The 18,381-nt window shown below is 30.4% G+C and overlaps 3 protein-coding genes across 5 annotated transcripts; 2 read left to right on the top strand and 1 right to left on the bottom strand.

Moving 5' to 3' along the window:
- The first annotated feature begins 9,865 nt into the window (after positions 1-9,865).
- On the top strand, positions 9,866-13,267 carry COX6B (Cytochrome c oxidase subunit 6B). Its single transcript, XM_087413593.1, has 3 exons — positions 9,866-10,007; positions 12,204-12,318; positions 12,965-13,267. The coding sequence occupies exons 2-3, from the start codon at positions 12,236-12,238 to the stop codon at positions 13,131-13,133; spliced, it is 252 nt and encodes an 83-aa protein (XP_087269719.1). The 5' UTR covers positions 9,866-10,007; positions 12,204-12,235; the 3' UTR covers positions 13,134-13,267.
- Positions 9,875-12,303, top strand: LOC105147080 (uncharacterized). Its single transcript, XM_011057833.2, has 2 exons — positions 9,875-10,007; positions 10,931-12,303. The coding sequence occupies exon 2, from the start codon at positions 10,961-10,963 to the stop codon at positions 11,795-11,797; it is 837 nt and encodes a 278-aa protein (XP_011056135.1). The 5' UTR covers positions 9,875-10,007; positions 10,931-10,960; the 3' UTR covers positions 11,798-12,303.
- A 460-nt stretch (positions 13,268-13,727) lies between the features above and the next one.
- Positions 13,728-17,874, bottom strand: Max (MYC associated factor X). Of its 3 annotated transcripts, none has more exons than XM_011057835.2 (4): positions 17,674-17,874; positions 17,549-17,608; positions 15,263-15,497; positions 13,728-14,570 (listed from the first exon to the last, which is right to left on the bottom strand). In XM_011057835.2, the coding sequence occupies exons 1-4, from the start codon at positions 17,710-17,712 to the stop codon at positions 14,404-14,406; spliced, it is 501 nt and encodes a 166-aa protein (XP_011056137.1). In that variant the 5' UTR covers positions 17,713-17,874; the 3' UTR covers positions 13,728-14,403. The 3 variants fall into 3 exon arrangements, with proteins under 3 accessions (XP_011056137.1, XP_011056136.1, XP_011056138.1); XM_011057834.2 differs by having other exon boundaries at positions 13,728-14,582; positions 17,674-17,864; XM_011057836.2 differs by lacking the exon at positions 17,549-17,608 and having other exon boundaries at positions 13,728-14,582; positions 17,674-17,866.
- Between the last annotated feature and the right edge of the window lie 507 nt (positions 17,875-18,381).

Below are 18,381 nucleotides of genomic sequence, written 5' to 3'. Positions count from 1 at the left end.
TTGATATTAACATATTGATATTATTATATAACAACATAAAATAATTTACATATATTTAAAGTCAATTTCATGCCAAAAATTTCTTCACTGTAGAAATTGTTGTCAATACAAATTTGTTATTGTAAATTTTTTACAATATATATGTAATATTTTATAATAATATATGTAATATTTTATAAATAATATAAATTGTAGTACTGTTACATTAGCACTATAAATTAAAATAAATTTATACAAGAAATGAAAAACAATAAATAAGAATATCAACTTATAACATTTTGATACTTTATTGTACATATTTTATTGTCCTATATTTAGAAAATCAAATAAATAATTGTGTAAAGAATAACAGTAAATAATATTTTAAATAAGAATAAAATTTAAAATAAAAATTATATTTAAAAAATTAATCATTAATTATATTGTTAAGTATAAAAAATATACGCATAAGCGATGCAAACTATTATTGTATGATACATAAATAAGATATAAGTATAAAAATAAGAAAATTATTTAGAAAATACTAGCAAGTTATTTTTGTCTTGAAAATTTGATCAAGTGGAAAATTATGAACCGAGCACGATTTCAAGCGTGCGAAACGAAAGTCGTAAGGGTCACGTGGCTTTTCATGGGCTTAGTCCCCTAATTCAAGCGACGCGTTTTATACGATTATGCCGAAGGAGAGAACAATTTCCGTGGAAACTTTCTCACGAAGACGGCAAAACGCGCAGAGCGCAGTTTCTTTTTATATTTAGAATAAAAGAAATTTTACATACCGTTGAATTCTAATTGCCAAAGTTATTTATTATAATATAAAGATTATATGTATATATTATATGTATATTTATATTATAATATATAAATTATTTATGTTGTTTTTTGTTTTATTACTTATATTTTGTTTAAATCGATATGACGTAAATATATGATATTAATATGATAATAAAATGTGTTAAAATCACTTGCATAATAAATCGCAAAGTAAAAGATTGTCTCCAAGAACTTTTACAATTAGTGATACTCTCTAATCAACAGTTTGTGCTGCTCAACTTGTATCTACATGCGTAGAAATTTAAAAGAACTGAAATTATGTATTCACTTCAAGTTGTCGTAAATACTCTGTTTGGTTTATATATTCTACTTTACAATGTGCATATTACCAGCAATTTTAGCGATCCTCTAATTTATTATGATTCCTAACTTATGACAACTCTAGATTCTCAGTTTTTTCCTTCAAGAAACTGCCTGAATCATTCGCACACGTTGATATGCAAATTTGGAAAATTCCATGCCATGTAACTGAAAATTGCAGCACTTCCTCCCCTTCCTCCCCCCCCCCCTCTGTGTAAAGCTTTATTACGGGTTCGTAAATAGCCGCGATAAAAGATGCGACAATCTATGATGATTACTGTTCACGTTCGATGACTATCTTTAAATCTTAAGGCGAGGAAATACAAGGAAAATCATTGGATATGATGCCTTGGCTATTTGGCCTTGTCGTCTGACAAAGTGCATTTTCAGATAAACTAGCTTAATTGATATCCCTTGCAATTGTATCCGGTTTCTGTTGCGTGATATTAAGAAAGTTTGAATGAATAATTGCAAGCGAATCAGATACGATTAATATAACAGTAAATTCATTCTGTTTAGATTTCTTATCTTTTTTCTTTGTCTTTATTTAAGAGAATGTATATATTACTTATTCTACAGAAAATATAAGAAATGCATTTTAGGTACTGGTATAAGATCCAATATAAAGTATAATATATATATCAAGTCTAACATCTCTTGTATACTATATATAATATAAAAATAACAAATAAATATACATTATATGTATAAGAATTTTTTTATGCAAATAGTATTATAAATCGCATATCTATTATAATTCTCATTGGTTGGTTGATCAAAAATACCATTCTTAAATTTCGCTGAATTTCTTCATTTTTTATAGATTTCGTCATTTTTATAAATTGCTCAAATTATTGTTTGCATTCTTTAGATTCCTCTAAATATTTAAAAATTCTAGAATTTATAAAATATTATTCGTTCACTTTTGCTATTTTTAATACTTTATAGTTGTTAAAGATTATAATTTGAATTGCAAATCCAAATATAATTTAAGAATATGATATATATATATATATATGTATGTACATATATATATATATATATATATATATATATATAAATATGCGTAATATATGCAGATAAATCTTTAATTAAGTCGTACAGTAATTGTGCTGGAAAAAACCATCAATGAGCGCAACAAATACACTGGTCCGTTCTTTCGCGGGGAATTCCCCGTCCCGATTCTCTTGAGGAAAGACCTGTATCCATCCGTACCTTTCGTCTCTGCTCAATATGTTGCGCATTTTCTCGCGAACACGTTTATTAGCGACGAACGCCGCAAATGCCACAGCCGCTGCGGCGCGACCTTTTCCATTGTCCCGCGACGTAAATGCGCTCGCTTGCACGATGTCATATGGTACCAAAGTGATTCTATTTCTGAGACGTCCGGATCTCTCCGAATCACTAAATCGATCTATCCACGGTCATCAGACAGTTACATACGGAGTGTATTCGGCGAAATCAAATAACAGTCGAGCAATAGTGTCGCTATTATAATTAAATAGACTCAAATTATATGCGAGTATTTAAATGCTGTATAAAGTGGCTTATCAATTTAATTTTTATTTATCCTTTGACAGACATCCGGCGAAGTACTTCAAAATTCGCGAATCAAAATCTACAGTAAAAAATTTTCAAAAAATTAAATAAAAAAGTTACATGTACATTCTTATTTTAAGCAGTAATTTTTGAGATATAAGGATTTAACCAATTAGATTTTATTTAGACAATCACATATTCGTGATTCGCGCATGCGATAGTTTAGTAAGCGCACATTTCAGCTAAACATAGTTCGTAATTGGTCATATTTAAAACCTTATTATTTCACAAACTATTGCTTAAAGTAAATTTACAAAATTTACGATTTTTTTACATTTTTTGAAAACTTTCTTATTAGGATATTTTGATACGCGAATTTCGGAACACTCTGTAAAATTGAACAAATATCTATTTATTTTCTTAAAAGTAAATACATATATGATGATGCATTTTAAACCAATTAAAATAGTAATGTCTTTCATTTCATTTCAATTCAAATGATTTTTACAATTTGAAACAAAAATTATCATTTGAAATTTAGTTGTTAAAGTGTTATTCAATATATAAAATCGTGAACTCTTATATAGAACAAAAAATAAATTTCTTTAATTATCGCTACGGAAAAATTGACTTCAAATTTATCATATTTAAAATATATTACATATATATATATATATATATATATCTTCTCGCATACTTTTTATATGTAAATCCAGTTTTTTCAGCTTTCTTATCGGAATACATGGAATATATAGGTTTTATTTCATATGATATTTTTTTTCTTCGGTGTATATACATATATACCTACTATTAACCAAACTTGAAAGCATCAATAGTATAAATATATGAATATATACATTGAATAAATAAATATATATATAATAATGTAAAATTTTTTCTTACAAATAATACTTGGCTAAAGATGATCTAATTAATCAATATTGATATTAAAATAAATAAATATTATATTATATTATGAATATAAGTATTATATATCTGTAAATAATTATACACACTGTATATTGTATAAATATATTTGCATATATATTTTTTATTCAACTTGAATATCCTTTCTTTAATAAGTATTTTTAACTTGTTTTTAAAAATTAATATTTGATTAATTATCATCTCTCTCCTTTTGTCTAGGGACGTTCAATTTTTCACACAAAGTAAGATTTATCTACATAAAAAGTACGCCCGTAGGCAGGGAGGAAAATGGAAGTTGCTTCGCGTGAAAAAATCGTGCGCTCCTTGGCAAGAGGAAAGTGATATGGAAATTATTTTGCATGAAAAGTCGCGCACCCCTTGACTGGGTGGGAAGGCAAGGTGGGGTAGATTTTGCTTCGCGTAGCTTTAAAAACACTAATTCTCTGCTTTAAAATAAAAATTCTCTGTTTTAAAAACGCAAATTTTTTTTTATTATATTAATAACTTATAAAGAATAACATCCAATGACTAACATCCGTTGGAGGATCATGACCTTGATAATATGTCAAAGTCAAGGTCATCGAGGCTGGATCCTCTATAGTGAACAATAATTATTAAAAAATAAATATGCTAATAATTTGATACAAGCGCATTAAATATAAATATTTCATATGTTATCCGATTATCTTGTCAATATAGTCAATTCTTTTCACTTTTAGTAACATTTATCTATTGATATTATTTAAAAAATATTATATTTAACACGGGCAAATAAACATGATTATACATTTATCTTGCTATTAAATTGATATTCAGAATAAAGAAGATATTATACATTATGTAAATTAATTTTTGGGATCATTGGGATTATAATTTAATCATGGCACCTTCATTGGCCTTGACTCTTAGTCTTAAATGTAGTGTTTATTTTTATTTTTAAATTGATATTTTGATATGTTCTGAAATTAATTATATTAATAATGTAGTACAAATAGATTTCGTACAGAAGCAAGAGCATTTCTTAATAAAGATATTACATATTTATATGATAATCTTAAAGTTGCTGAGAATGGCTTTGTGAAGCACTTTATCACCTTGTCATCGGTCCATTTTTATTGATCAAGCTTAATTGAATAAAATATTAGCTCTATGAGTTGAGAATTTTAATTGTTATTAATTTAAAAAATATATTGCAGCCTCGAAATTTTTATATTAAAATTTTCGATTCAAAATCTATATATCTTAGAAATGGATTTTCAAAAGATAAAAGTGTGGTAGTGATAGTTACAGGACACTAGATGTATAGAAAATATCTAAAATATCTTTTTATATTCTTCGTTTATTATTAATTAAATTACTGTGATATAATTTAAAAAGTTAATTATGCGTATTCAATTTTAACATTAAATTTGTTTGTTATATTATAAAGATATCTTCGAAAACTAATCTTTATATATATATCAAATTCCACCGATTCGTAATTTATTCATATCATATAACTCCATAAAATATTACACTTTCTTTATTTAATTAATCGAAGAAGAGAGAAGTCTATTTAATGGGCTATAAATATAAGTTATGGATATATTCTTCATAAAACGGTTAATAATTCAACTTAGTTTATTAATTATTAAATGTGCATGATAAGAAACAGAAAGGACTGATTGCTTCTATCTATATTTCCGATATAATCAGTGTTCCTAGCGAAGTAGATCGATGATGCGGTCAAAGGTTAAACTGCAATTTTGCGAATATCAGCTTTGTTACTATCGTGTCGCGTGGTTTGGTTGATGTCCCCGTTACGTCGCCATTAGGACTCAGCGATGTACGCGTGCGCGTAAGTTGCGTGAGCAAGCGAATAGAGAAAAGGTAAGTAAGAAGAAGAGAGCGGGCGCGCAAGCGAGCAAGCGAGCGAACGAGAGAGAGAGAGAGAGAGAGAGAGAGAGAGAGAGAATATCGAATGAGAGAAGGAGATGGTACTTAGTTATTTTGCTCGCGTGCTTGTGGGATTGGGTGTGGAGTTGTATGCGCGTCGGCTGGTACGGACAGGTACCAAATGCCACAAGGTCAAAACTCGCATACAACATAGAGCTTGGTACGCGTGATTCCAGCTCCTCTTTTGGTCTGGAGAACTCCAAGGACCACCGCGATAAGATAGGAAGGCAGAGAAAGAGAGAGAGAGAGAGAGAGAGAGAGAGAGAGAGAGAGATGTGCTTTATGTGTCGCGTTACATCCATCGCCACGATATGAAATTGCTTCATCGACGACATTTCTCCATATTACAAAACAATAACTTCCGCAAATTTTCATCATAATACGAGAAACATAAATTTCACATTGATACTCCAATACCATCATGATCGAATAAAAAGTTCAAAAATTTTCTCATCGATCAAAGTTATACAAAATTAAATTTGCAGACGTAATTTATATTACTACTATTTTATTATATATTTTTTTCGAGAAAATTGAATTAAAAAATTTGCCTGAAACTTTTTGATACTGGTGCATTAATTAGAAATCTCTCGTGGTGTATCATATTTAAACAACCATTTTATTATTTTTTTAATAATTATAAATACTTGAAATTTTGTTTTATTTTGCAAATAGTATATACATGTATAATTCGAAAAAATTAAATTAGGACATTTAAACAATTAATTGTTGTAAGTAAAAAATGCGTATAAATGTACTAAAATTAGTATGCTCAGTCAAGGATGATAGAGCCACGTATTTACTAGCATCATCGGAAAGTAATATCGACGCCGGGCAGGCGTGACGTCAGGAGATTTTAATGCCGGGTCATTATAGCAGGCGCGTTATTTTCACAGAATGTTTAATAACTTTGTCACTCGATTATGTTGGGAACCGCTTTACTCTTTTATTAAATTTTATATTATTATATTTTATTTGTTACAATGTAATACAAACTATAATTACAATAATATTATTGGTTTAACAAGGAAAGTCCGATAAAAAATTAATTAAATAAAAAAATTTCTATATTCAGTTAAAGTGAATCTTGGTGAGTAAATATTTCTTGAATTTATATACGTGAATTTATATACGTAAATATATCTGATTCTGTAAATTGCGCATCGAAATCTTTTCCAGTTTTGAAGTACTATGAGCAGAACTAAAATATCACTTTTATTAAATTGACAAGCATAATTTGTTTGATGCTAATAAGTCATCATTAATAATCATAAAAGTTTATTAATAATCAGATGTTAATAAGAATCTTAAAATCTGCAAAAAATTTATCTGCGAAAAATATTATCTCAGCCAGAATTTGAATCTGTAACTTTCTGATAAAAATTAAAAATTGTTAATTCTTTTTATGTTTTCATTAAATTATGAAAAACAAGAATTAATAAATAAGATTCATTAAAATTATAAAAGTTTAAATATAGATTTAGATAAAATTTTAATACTTTATGATATCATAGAGATTAATTATGAAGATTTATTATTTACCTAATAAAAACGAAATGAAGAGTATAGATACAAATTATGATTTTCAATATTATTTTTGTTATAAAATCACTGATAAAATGATTTATAAATAAAAAAATAGTTATGTAATATTTATAGATCGAGATTTATATAATTTTAAACCAATTATACTAATCACTAACTGCTGTGTAATTACATTTGTATGTATATATGTATATATTATATAACACATTGAGAAAAATGGTTTGATTACTATTATATGATTATATCAACGAGACGTATATATGTATTTATAGTTGAATGAAACCATTTTAATGAAACCAGTCAGGATTCTGGTTATAATAAAACTCAATATTTTATAACGTTTGACAGATTACTCTACACGAATTTGATATATTTTCCAATTAAATTTATAAAATTTCTAATTATATTCTACTACCACGAGTGCGGCGAAGTTTAATACCTCGTGTTAAAAAATTACACAGGAATAACATAAAAGAAATCACAATATGATATCCAAAATTAGATTTAAGATGAAAGTGAATATATTTTGATTACATGTATTTTGACTAGAGATGTATTTTGACTGAAATGGATATTCAACAATTATATCCGATATTTGATTTATCTAGCTTTTTTACAATCCAGTCATCCGGCCGGATAGTCAAACTTGTAAGCAAATTGTAAGAAAATTGGAGCTAAAGTACAATATCTCGAAAAAGTATCGAAAAAATATAGTCACTAAATTTAGTGACTATATTGACTGAGATACCTCAGATCTATCATGGAACAAGTTGGAATGGATTCCAATCGAAATTATTCAATTATTCCCTAGATTTCTATTATGTTTTCTAGGGAAAACAGAATAATTCCTATCGGAATCCATTTCGACTTTATTCCATAGATTTGTTTGCATTGCTCGAATTTCCAAAAATTTTTGAACTTAAAATGAGATAGATACATATTTAAGTTGAAAAAAGAGAAAGCGAAGGTCTGAGTGCAAAAAGTACAAACAATAAACCTCATGATAGATGCCCAGGATTTTTTTGACTCGCGCTATTTAGTTGGGTCTCCTTCTTTTTTACTTTGTGACGTGTACAAAAGTCTAGGGAAATACTACAATATACGTTACGTATACTATAATATTTTCCTAGAATTTTGTATACGTTTTTTTTTCAATAATAGAGACCCAGGAAGTTGTGTATCTTGAAATGAGATGAAAATTACAAAAGTGAGCAAATTCACTAGTTATTAACCAATTAAATTATGAATATTCTAATGAACTTGCTCACTTTTGTAATTTTTACCTCATTTTGAGATATTGTATTGTATGTAGAGCCGATTACAGAAAGGTTGCAACACTTTTCTTTCAATGGGTTCGGAATGCAGCCTACTCATCAAGCGATTGGTTTTTATTTGTGGATTCATGAATAAGAACTATGAATAAGAAATCGCTTGGTGAGCAAGCTGCATTCATGAAATCCATCTTGGATTATTTATGCTCAGATTTTATCATTTTGCTTCATTCGTCTCGATATTACGCAATTCCATCATATCATTTAGCATCAAATTATTTTAACCTTTCAAAATATAATAATTTATTACAAGAACAATAACGCATTCGCTATTCCGCAACATTAAATGAAATAGCACTGATTGGTTGCTTCAATGACGCATTCTGTATTCCGCAGTCCTATTCCGGACCGTGTGATTTCACCCTTATAGCGTTTTTCATTGGCAGAACTGGCGCACTAAAGCTGTTGTACAATATATTAACTTAATCTGGAGAATAATCGATTCTGTATTTTCAAACAAGATGAAAATTACAAGTGAGCAAATTTATTAGGTGTTGACCAATGAAATTATCAGTATTCTAATAAATTCGTTCAGTTTAGTAATTTTCACCTCGTTTCAAGATACAGAATCGATTCCCTGAATGTAATAAAAGTGAAATATCTCAATTAATAAAATATCCAATGTATATTTTATCAAATATCACAATAAAATGTATTGAGGATTTCGCGGTTTAATTTGTTTCTATATTCTTATTAAACGTATATCTTTACGCCGATTTGTGTACAATGGCTTTAAAGTGCACTAAATGCTCACCAGCTCTGCCAATGCTATTAGTGTCGCATAAAATACACCTTTAAGGTGTCTTTTCATGTAGATGCTCAACGCTCATTTTCGGCGTTAAAATAATGGCCGCAGCACAGATGCACACTATGCATAATGCATAGTGCACAAGAAAATCAATCGACATTCTTCTTTTTCATGGAGTGAGAAGAAAGGAAAGATTCTGATTAATTGATTTATACACTATTATGCGTTATGCAAGAGTTTGTGCTGCGGCCTTAAGTGATAGAAATTGATAAATATCAAGCGTCAATCATGTAATCAATAGCTGCGTTCAGCGAAATTAACAATTGCATGAGCGTTCACTGTTGAATTCTTTTAGATCATCCAATCAGCATTTTCGATTTGGAAGAATACACCAATAACAGCGAGCGCTTTCTCAACTGTTGAGTTCACTGAACGCAACCTATTTTGACGCTGGAAATGAGCGTTGAGCATGAAAAGATATCTTTATTTCATCGGCGAGTGTTATTGGATGCATTCAGAACCGCTCACTGAGCGCTCAGTGAGTTCTTTTATCTGATTGGTCTATATTTTAGGATCTAATGGAATATACCAATCAGGTGAAAGAGTTCATTGAGCGCTCAGTGAGCGATTGTCGTTCTGAATGCACCCATTAAACCAGAAGAAAAAGAAAGACTAAGAGAGATACCCTTCTATGTCTCATAATGTTTGAGGATTGTCTCGTAATCTCGTCTCGCACGTCTTATCACGTTCGATCGACGAAGATATTCTCTTGGAGGTGTATGACGTAACAACGTCGTCGTCTGGCACAGTGTTTCTCAAGGGGCGATTTTTCAACTGCACGGCAGATTAAGGTATTACGCATATAGATAATTAGCGTTAGTTAAAGTGGTCCAGCGAGACGCTCGACGGGACAGCCGTGTCCACACGCGCGAATAGAGGGTATCGCCATTCCGTTAATTGTAGATCTCGAAAAAAGTCGTCGAAGAGACGACTCATGTTCCTTTCCTCTCCTTCTTTTCTGCTCTTTCCCGACATCTTAGTCTAAAAGGAACAACTCTCATCGTTGATTGGATTCCAAGTGGAATCCAATATGTTCATTCCGTCCATTTTCCTTTATTAATTTCTTCGAGGATGAAGAGTTTCCAGAATTATAGCTAGCAACATGTAGGATTTGATTAAAATCGAATTTAAATTTAGGATTTTTTTTATCCTCTCTCTCTCTTTCTCTCTCTCTCTCTCTCTCTCTCTCTCTCTCTCTCTCTCTCATGTGTTTTGTATTTCCAAATTACTGCAAAAAGAACACTATGTATAAAGCAAAATTGCTTTACATCAGTGTTCTTTAGACACTTTTCTCTTGTCTCTTCGAAACATGTGTTCAACAGAAAAAGCAACTTTGCACCTATTGTAAAATTCTTTAATATGATTGGTTTTTACATTTAGATCCAGCAAAGGACAATCTAAGAATTTTACAAAGTTGCAAAGTTGCTTTCTGAATACAGCTACTGCAAAACAGTGCGATTACCATGCTGATACTTTATCCGTTAAATCAGCTTGATGATCGCAGGCAATGCCTTTGATTTGATACAAAGTATCCTCTGACTCGTCATGTGTCAATTACCATTTGTTGTGTCTACGTTATATGCTCTCTTGCTCTATATAAGTCCATCTGTCTCGCAAATGCACACTAAAAAAAAGAAAAACGCCCAAGTCATATGAAGGCGGGAGGATCCAGAACAAGCCATATACTCATGGAAGGCAGTTTCTATCCTTATAGGTCCATCCTTTGGTTCGACCCGCCAGCGTGATGGACTCAAAGCGGTACGAACGCAGCGCCAGATCGAATACCGAATCGCCACCCACTCCGCCCTCGCCTCCCATGTATAGCACAGGTTATACCACGACACATGACAGCCACAAGAGCAGAGTCGCAGGTACGCGACGTTCGCCTTCGCCTGCCATGGACCACCATCGAAGCAGTAGATCCTCACGGAACGACTCACCGCTCCAGGAGCGACGTAAGCGCCGTCGTAGTGGATCCAGATCGTCCCCGGTACGCTCCCACAGACGGTCAAGGTCCAACGACAGAGACCGGGATCGCGACAGAGAAAGGTCACGCAAGTACTCGAGAAGAGACAGATCGCGTTCGAGATCGCGTGGTAGGTCTCGTTCGAGAGACAAGAAACGAAGTCGCAGTCGTAATCGCAGCAGAGATAGAGACAGGCATAGGTACAGGGAGAGTCGCAGGCATCATGTCAGGGGAACTTCCTATGAATCCGACGCCTTGGAGGAACACGGAGAGATGGCGATACACCAAACGACCGCTGTTGTCCCACAACCGAATGCCTTCAAGAATGATGGTAGTTTTATGGAGATGTTCAAGAAGATGCAGGAACAGATGCAACCTACCATGCAAAAACCCACTACTTCGGTCTTGGAGGAAAAGCCTGTAGTACCGCCGCCGTTGATGGTGGGCAAGAGGAGGGGTGGTAGGATTTTAAAGACTGGTGTGGTAGCGAAACCAAAGACGGAACAGACAGCAGAACAGCCGAAGGACGCGTGGTCCCTATATATGGCAGAAGTAAAGAAGTATCGGGAAGTTTGCTGCCAGGAGGAAGATAACACGCGACCATTGGTCAAATAGCTTCGACAATTCGTCTTTATATACGTTGGCTCATTACTTTTCTTCTAAGACACTTATAGTTGATAGTTAATTCTTAAAACAACAGATACTTCTCAAATGCACCTTTCGTTCATTTTGTTTCGCTATGAGCTTTTATGTTCATTTAAGATAAGATTTCTTTTTCAACGATCTGAACGAAAGAGAATAGAGAAGAGAATAAGTGCCGTGAGAAACGGACTCATTTGTGATACAGTGTCGTGTATGTGTGTGTGTGCTTTGAGAGACGAATGGACAAGAGCGAGAGAGAAATGATACAATTTATATTTACGGGCAAAATAAAGGGACTTAAAGGAGGGAGGAAGGGAGAGAGAGGAGATGAAATGTGACACGAATTCATGCTGAAATTTAGAGATTAAATAATTTATAGCTTGTCAAGCAGTGTCCTGTACTGTCGCAATTATGACCAAGCTTTCGGACTTAGATGAGACGAAGTGGCAAACCGCACCCTATGATCCTAGGTTCCCTAATCAGAATCAAACCAGGTAAAGATCAAATAATCTCTCATAATCAATATGTATGCTATCTTCATTAGTGAAACTTATCCTAGCATGATCAATTTTTAAAGAACTTTTAAGGAACCCTCAATCTTTTTACAGGAAAGTATAATTGTTATGCTTACTAATTTCTTTTATTATTGTATTCATTATCAACAAAATGGCTCATCCATTAAACATATTATAAAATAATGCACGAAATGTCATATCATTTAATTATCCAAGTTTCGAAAATAGCTGTGGTACCAGTTGTGTAAATTTTAATAAAAATATATAAATGTGTTATATTTAAACCACAATAGTATGACATTTCATGTTTTATTGTAATTGTAATATGTACATTACTAATATTTCATCGTATTAAAATTAAAAGTTAAATATAAAAAAAAATTCTTGTCACAATTCAAGTTGATTTATTAAATGCTAATAAAATTTGTAATTATCTGAATTTTTTACTTTTAATAGAGTAAGCGCTAGGTGTGTATATGTATGTATGGTATACACATATGTTATAAATTATTTATAAAATAGTGAAAGAAAAAAGTTATTTTTCTCAAAAGCATGATAGAAATATATCATATTCGTATTTAGAAAAAAAAGAAGGCGATTTTTAATTGAATCTGATACTTTGTAGATATTGCTACCAAAGTTACGTAGACTTCCATCGATGCAAGAAGAAGCACAACGAAAATTACGAGGCTTGTCAGTACTTCAAAAGAGTTTTTACTTCAATGTGTCCGAACACCTGGGTAGAGAAGTGGAATGGACAGATTGAAGCAGGCACATTTGCTGGTCGCATCTAGAATTTCCAGCGATTAATAAATCGCATCTACTTTTCATCTTAGTGAACTTTTCAAATAGTCGAACAAGATTTTAGGATCGTGTCATTTCCTGTTTGTAAACTAAGTTAATTTAAATAAATCCTAATGACACTTTACTCTCTCATTTTTCTTGTTATGTTGAGATCTTTTGTTACATTTCGGCAGATAGATTGTACGTAAAACTTTCTAATTACATTTTTTTTCTTCTAATAATGATCACAATTGTAATGATTTAATTTGTGAATTGTGTAAGTTATTTAAAAATTTTGAGATACTTTATATATATATATATATATATATATATATATATATATATATATATATATAAAGTTTATATAAATATATACATACATGCGTGTATGTGTGTGCGCACACGCGTACATAGAAATTACACGCACATCAAAAATACATATACACCCTTATAACTCGCGGCACGAATAAAGTATAATATAATGTTGTAAATCTATAAAATATTCATTACAAATGTATAAGTGTCTTTTTCATAAATTTATCTTTTTGATTTAAATATCGCTTTCTATTTCTAGACCAATTTATGTTAATTATTTTAATACAACATGAATTACAAATAAAACTTTATTAACCAAATATTGCATAGTCTTAAACAATATCAAAATATCATGACACATCAATATGTTGATACTCTGAATCAGTTAGCCGCCATTATATTAACAATAATCAAATATTAATTATGATATTGAAGTGTATTAATATATTTACAATTTGATAGTCGATTGCAACAATCGATTCGGAAAGCGATTCCCGAGAGTATCAAACATAAATAAAAAATTATGATGAGACATGCGATATCGAAATTATGATACAAAAGTCTAAACATTATTACATAATTATTGATAATTATGATTATTCATAGACAGACTGTTGCCGAAATTAAAGATGGAGACTATATTTGTGATATCCCAAAAATTCACCAACGGATATAATTTATATTAATAATACAGTATTGTTGCTTAACATGTATTTATATACATTAAGTTGTAAACATAAGTATTACAAGATATCAGTATTCGCCATTCTTGAATATTTCTCACTTTTCAAAATGTTGCTATATTACAAATATGCTATAGAACATCACTAATGATTTACTTAAATAAGTACCTAACTACGCATGATCGCACAATACACACGCAATTTATATCACTTACAAATATCTCGAAAGACGGATCATCATATGAAAATAAAGTATCAGGAAATGAGAAAGTACGGAGTGTCGTCAATGATGCAGGCTAGCAACTTTTAGCTTTTTTGGTTGTCGAATTGCTTGACCAGTCTCGCTGTCGGAGGACTCGGACTCTGTGTCGTTGTATCCACTTATGTCCACTGATTCAGACTTGGTGGAGACCTCACAGGTCTCTGTGTAGCCATTAAGCGAGGCTTTTTCTAATGAACGAACTTTAAAAGAATAATTAGAAGAAACAAGTAATATTCTATTTTTATTTAATTTATAGTCACAATACAAAAACTTGAGTTTTTTCGAAATAGTAAATTAAATTAATTATAATGAAACTCAAAAAAGATATTAAGCATTAAAAATCAAAAAATGTAATTGATAGGATGTAAACATAATTGAAAATTTAACGATTTAGCTAGATAGCTTTATTATTAAGTAATTTTATATTAACACATCCATTGTTAAATCACTGAAAAGTATTTTTCTGTTTGAACTCTAAACTATGTAAATAATGGTAATGTTTTTTTTTTTATGAATATTTTATGATTTTGTTATATTTAACAAAATCTATCAAAAAATATAAAAATTTTAAATATTCTATCAAAAAAAAGATGTTTATTATTTCTTATGTCTTTTTTTAAAGAAATCAGCAACATTTTATCTGTCATAATAATAATGGCTCTAACAAGCCATTAAATACAAAAATTTCCTCGCTATTTTTAATAGTTTCGAAGAAAACTTTTATACAGAGTACAAAATATATGAACTTTTTTTCATGTTTGGTGTGGGAAACCCTCGAGTTTGTTTCATTTTAGTTAATGTTCTGTACAATACAACTATAATAATCCTGTATAATAGAATTCGTGTATACATGTGATTATAAAAGAGAAGAGATAATTACTTTGAGACTCTAAGAGATTATTTTGTCTCTTGAGGTCATCAATATCTTGCTGATGAGATGTGTTTTTACGCCGCATATATTGAATATACTCAGCTGCTTTTTTAAGGATTTGTGCTCTGCTTGCAACTTTTTCTCCCTGCAGGGATGGTACACAATCTCTGAGACTGGAAAAGCTGTCTTTGATATGGTCTCGTCGCTTGCGCTCCAAAGCATTATGATGCGCTCTTTTCTCTGCCTAATATACATATACAAAATTCTTATAATCTTATATTTATCATATTAAATAATAAAATTTTTTAAAATCAAAGATAACAATGTAAAACTGAAACTTAATTGTTTGAAGTCAGATTATGATTATTAATACTAATAATGAAAAGTATACTTGAAAAATCAATGTTTCAAATAAAAGTGGAATGGAGTTTCGAGAACGTATTTTGGTCACGTTTTTTTCTAGGTGGAAGCTCCAAAAGGATAAGATCCACTTTTTTAAATGGAATTATATGATTTTTAAATATAATATTTTAAATATTCCTCTAATTCTGCATATAAAAATATTAGAGATGTCAAAAAACATTAGTTTAAAAGATTTTAAGCGCGCGTATTTTCCTGTAAAAACTACCATTTTTTAAATCTATATGTAGTTTTTCTTAGGAAATCCTGAATTAATTTGATTAAAAATTTTTTTAATTTAACAAATTTTAATTTTAAATCCATATAAAAGTGATGAACAATCAAGCAAAAAAAACTGATTTTTCAAATTACAGTTGAAGTTTAAAAAGAGAGAGACACTGGCTGTGTTCAGCAAAGAAAGCAACTTTGTGACTGTTGTAAAATTCTTCAATACGATTGATGCTTGCTTTCGATTCCTTATATAGATCTAAAAAACGTATAAATCAATCATATTGAAGAATTTTACAACAGTTGCAAATCTGTTTTCTCTACTAAACGTAGCCAATGTTTAGAAAAAAAGGACTGATCAAAACATAATCATATAAAAAAAAATTAAAAAGATTCAATTACATTAACTCATTGTCAATAATAAGAAAAAGTGACACATAAGTAATTATAATGTTATGATTCTGCTTGTATACAATGTAAACAGTAAAATTTAAATAATAAACTAATCAAAAAATTTTAAAATATATAGTCTTATATATACAACTATTCTCAATTGTGATTAGTTGCTGCTTAAATTTTACTGTTTACATTCTTGTTTTATATTGCTATTACACATTATAAACTTAATCTTATTATATTCATTTCATATTTGTACAATATTACAGTGTATTATTATAATACTTTGTTTTATTATTTATAATCTCTTTTATTTTTATGTAATATTTCATTACTGCACTTCTGCATCTTCTTTCTTCCCTACAGATATCATTACATTGAGAGAAACGCAATACATTTAAAAATTATTTCAGTAGAATATTCTTTAAATTTTATTGGGACATTTTAATTATAGGATAGTAAATATGCATTTCTTGTTATACTTTCAATTATAATGTATTTTTTTTAAACTATAGCTGCGTTTGCTTTGAGCGTTAAGTGTTATGTTTCAGTCTATCTTTATTGTTTATTGCAGAAGTAGAATGTGAAGCTTCTAGAGTAGCAACTCTATATTATGAGTTTTCAAAATTCAAACGCTGCAATCTAAGTAATTTCTACATTTTATTTTTTCTCTAAATTAATATTTTTCTGTAGAAACAGATGAGCTCTCATCAGTTAGAATTGAGCATTTCAACAATATTGCAGCAACATTCTAAAATATTTCAAGATTATCTAGATCAGAAGTGTATCATTTTTCCATAAAAATATTAATTAGTAATTTAGATTCAATTCTGTTTCATTCATCTGAAAAATACCAATTTTTTATTTGGATCATTTTTCTATCAATGTAACAATATGAAAGATTTTTGTAATCATATATTTTTACATTGTGTTTTAAATAAAAAGATCCAATCTATGTATTGTAAGAAATTACAATTATTGTTTTATAATAGTTGTTCCTATTGACAGCTGAAAAAACAACATTTTATTGCATTGATTACAATACTCATTTTACTATATTGATCGTATGTAGATATCAGCAAACACAACAAGCAATACTACTTGATAAACACAAGATCTACAGCATTAAAGAAATGAGGTTAGATACATCATTATTTTGATAGTTATTCGACGCAAAAAAATCGCGTGAAAGAAATCTTTCTCGTTGTGCAATAACAGAGATTTAATTATCGGCCGTGGCGAAAAATTCCAGGGCAGATCATGGAATCTCACCTGAGAGTAGTATTGCGTGTTGTTGGAGTGCCTCAGTCTTGAATCCGAATCATCGCCATCCTAAAAAGATGGAAGTTTAATCAGAAATTCTAGCGAGAGCAAACTTGCCCTTACATACTACTTACATCACTTTCGATATCAATGTCACGATCATCGTCGCTCATCTTCAATAGAAATCTGTATTAGATCAAGATGTAACAGCGTTAATCGTTCCACTAATGATCGGTAATGTTTGTGGTGAACATTGAGCAGAGTGGTCAGCAATGGTAAGGCGTCGACAGGGTATCCAAAACCATCCAAGACTATTCAATAAAGTCACTAGGCTGCGTTCGAAAATACTAGAATATCAAGGCCACCAAACTGCCATGGTTTTTCCGTTACCAGCATTTGTGGCGCCCTCATAGCTATGACACAAGAAATGAGGAACTAATATTCAATATGGCTGTCATCGGTTTCATTCTGGTCGCCATATTTGCTACGTGTTGCTTGGTGTTGCTACATTTGGCTACGTTTTCCGCATAAAAATATATTACTAGTCACTGATGGTATAAGTAGTGATACTAGTAGTATAGAAGTAATTAAATTCGCGTGTGTTACTAATAGTATCACTACTGAGATGAATTGTGACACTACTACCAACTACTACTGCAGTAGTGTAATAGTGTAGTAATGTACAAGTGCTGTTGCTGGAACGAGCAGTGGCATTGTCTAGTACACTATTGTAATGCATATAAAAATGATTTGAATACAAATGCAAGGAATAGTACAGTGATGTGAATTTATTCCTGCACTAGTAGTAACACAAGTAGTAACACTAGTAGTATATTTTATGC

The sequence above is a fragment of the Acromyrmex echinatior genome, chromosome 14 (assembly GCF_024713525.1).
Source record: "Acromyrmex echinatior isolate Ae372 chromosome 14, ASM2471352v2, whole genome shotgun sequence".
Taxonomy (NCBI): domain Eukaryota; kingdom Metazoa; phylum Arthropoda; class Insecta; order Hymenoptera; family Formicidae; genus Acromyrmex; species Acromyrmex echinatior.
The sequence above is the reverse complement of the archived record's forward strand: the minus strand, read 5'-3'. Positions and strand labels throughout refer to the sequence as shown.

Excerpts from the sequence above, each read along its gene's own strand:
- LOC105147080 (XM_011057833.2), top strand. The coding sequence starts at position 10,961 with ATGGACTCAAAGCGGTACGAACGCAGCGCCAGATCGAATACCGAATCG.
- COX6B (XM_087413593.1), top strand. The coding sequence starts at position 12,236 with ATGACCAAGCTTTCGGACTTAGATGAGACGAAGTGGCAAACCGCACCC. Across the intron at positions 12,319-12,964 it reads CCTAATCAGAATCAAACCAG|ATATTGCTACCAAAGTTACG; the intron begins GTAAAGATCAAA and ends GATACTTTGTAG.
- Max (XM_011057834.2), bottom strand. The coding sequence starts at position 17,712 with ATGAGCGACGATGATCGTGACATTGATATCGAAAGTGAT. Across the intron at positions 15,498-17,548 it reads ACACGCAATACTACTCTCAG|GCAGAGAAAAGAGCGCATCA; the intron begins GTGAGATTCCAT and ends TATGTATATTAG. Across the intron at positions 14,583-15,262 it reads TAATCTCTTAGAGTCTCAAA|TTCGTTCATTAGAAAAAGCC; the intron begins GTAATTATCTCT and ends ATTCTTTTAAAG.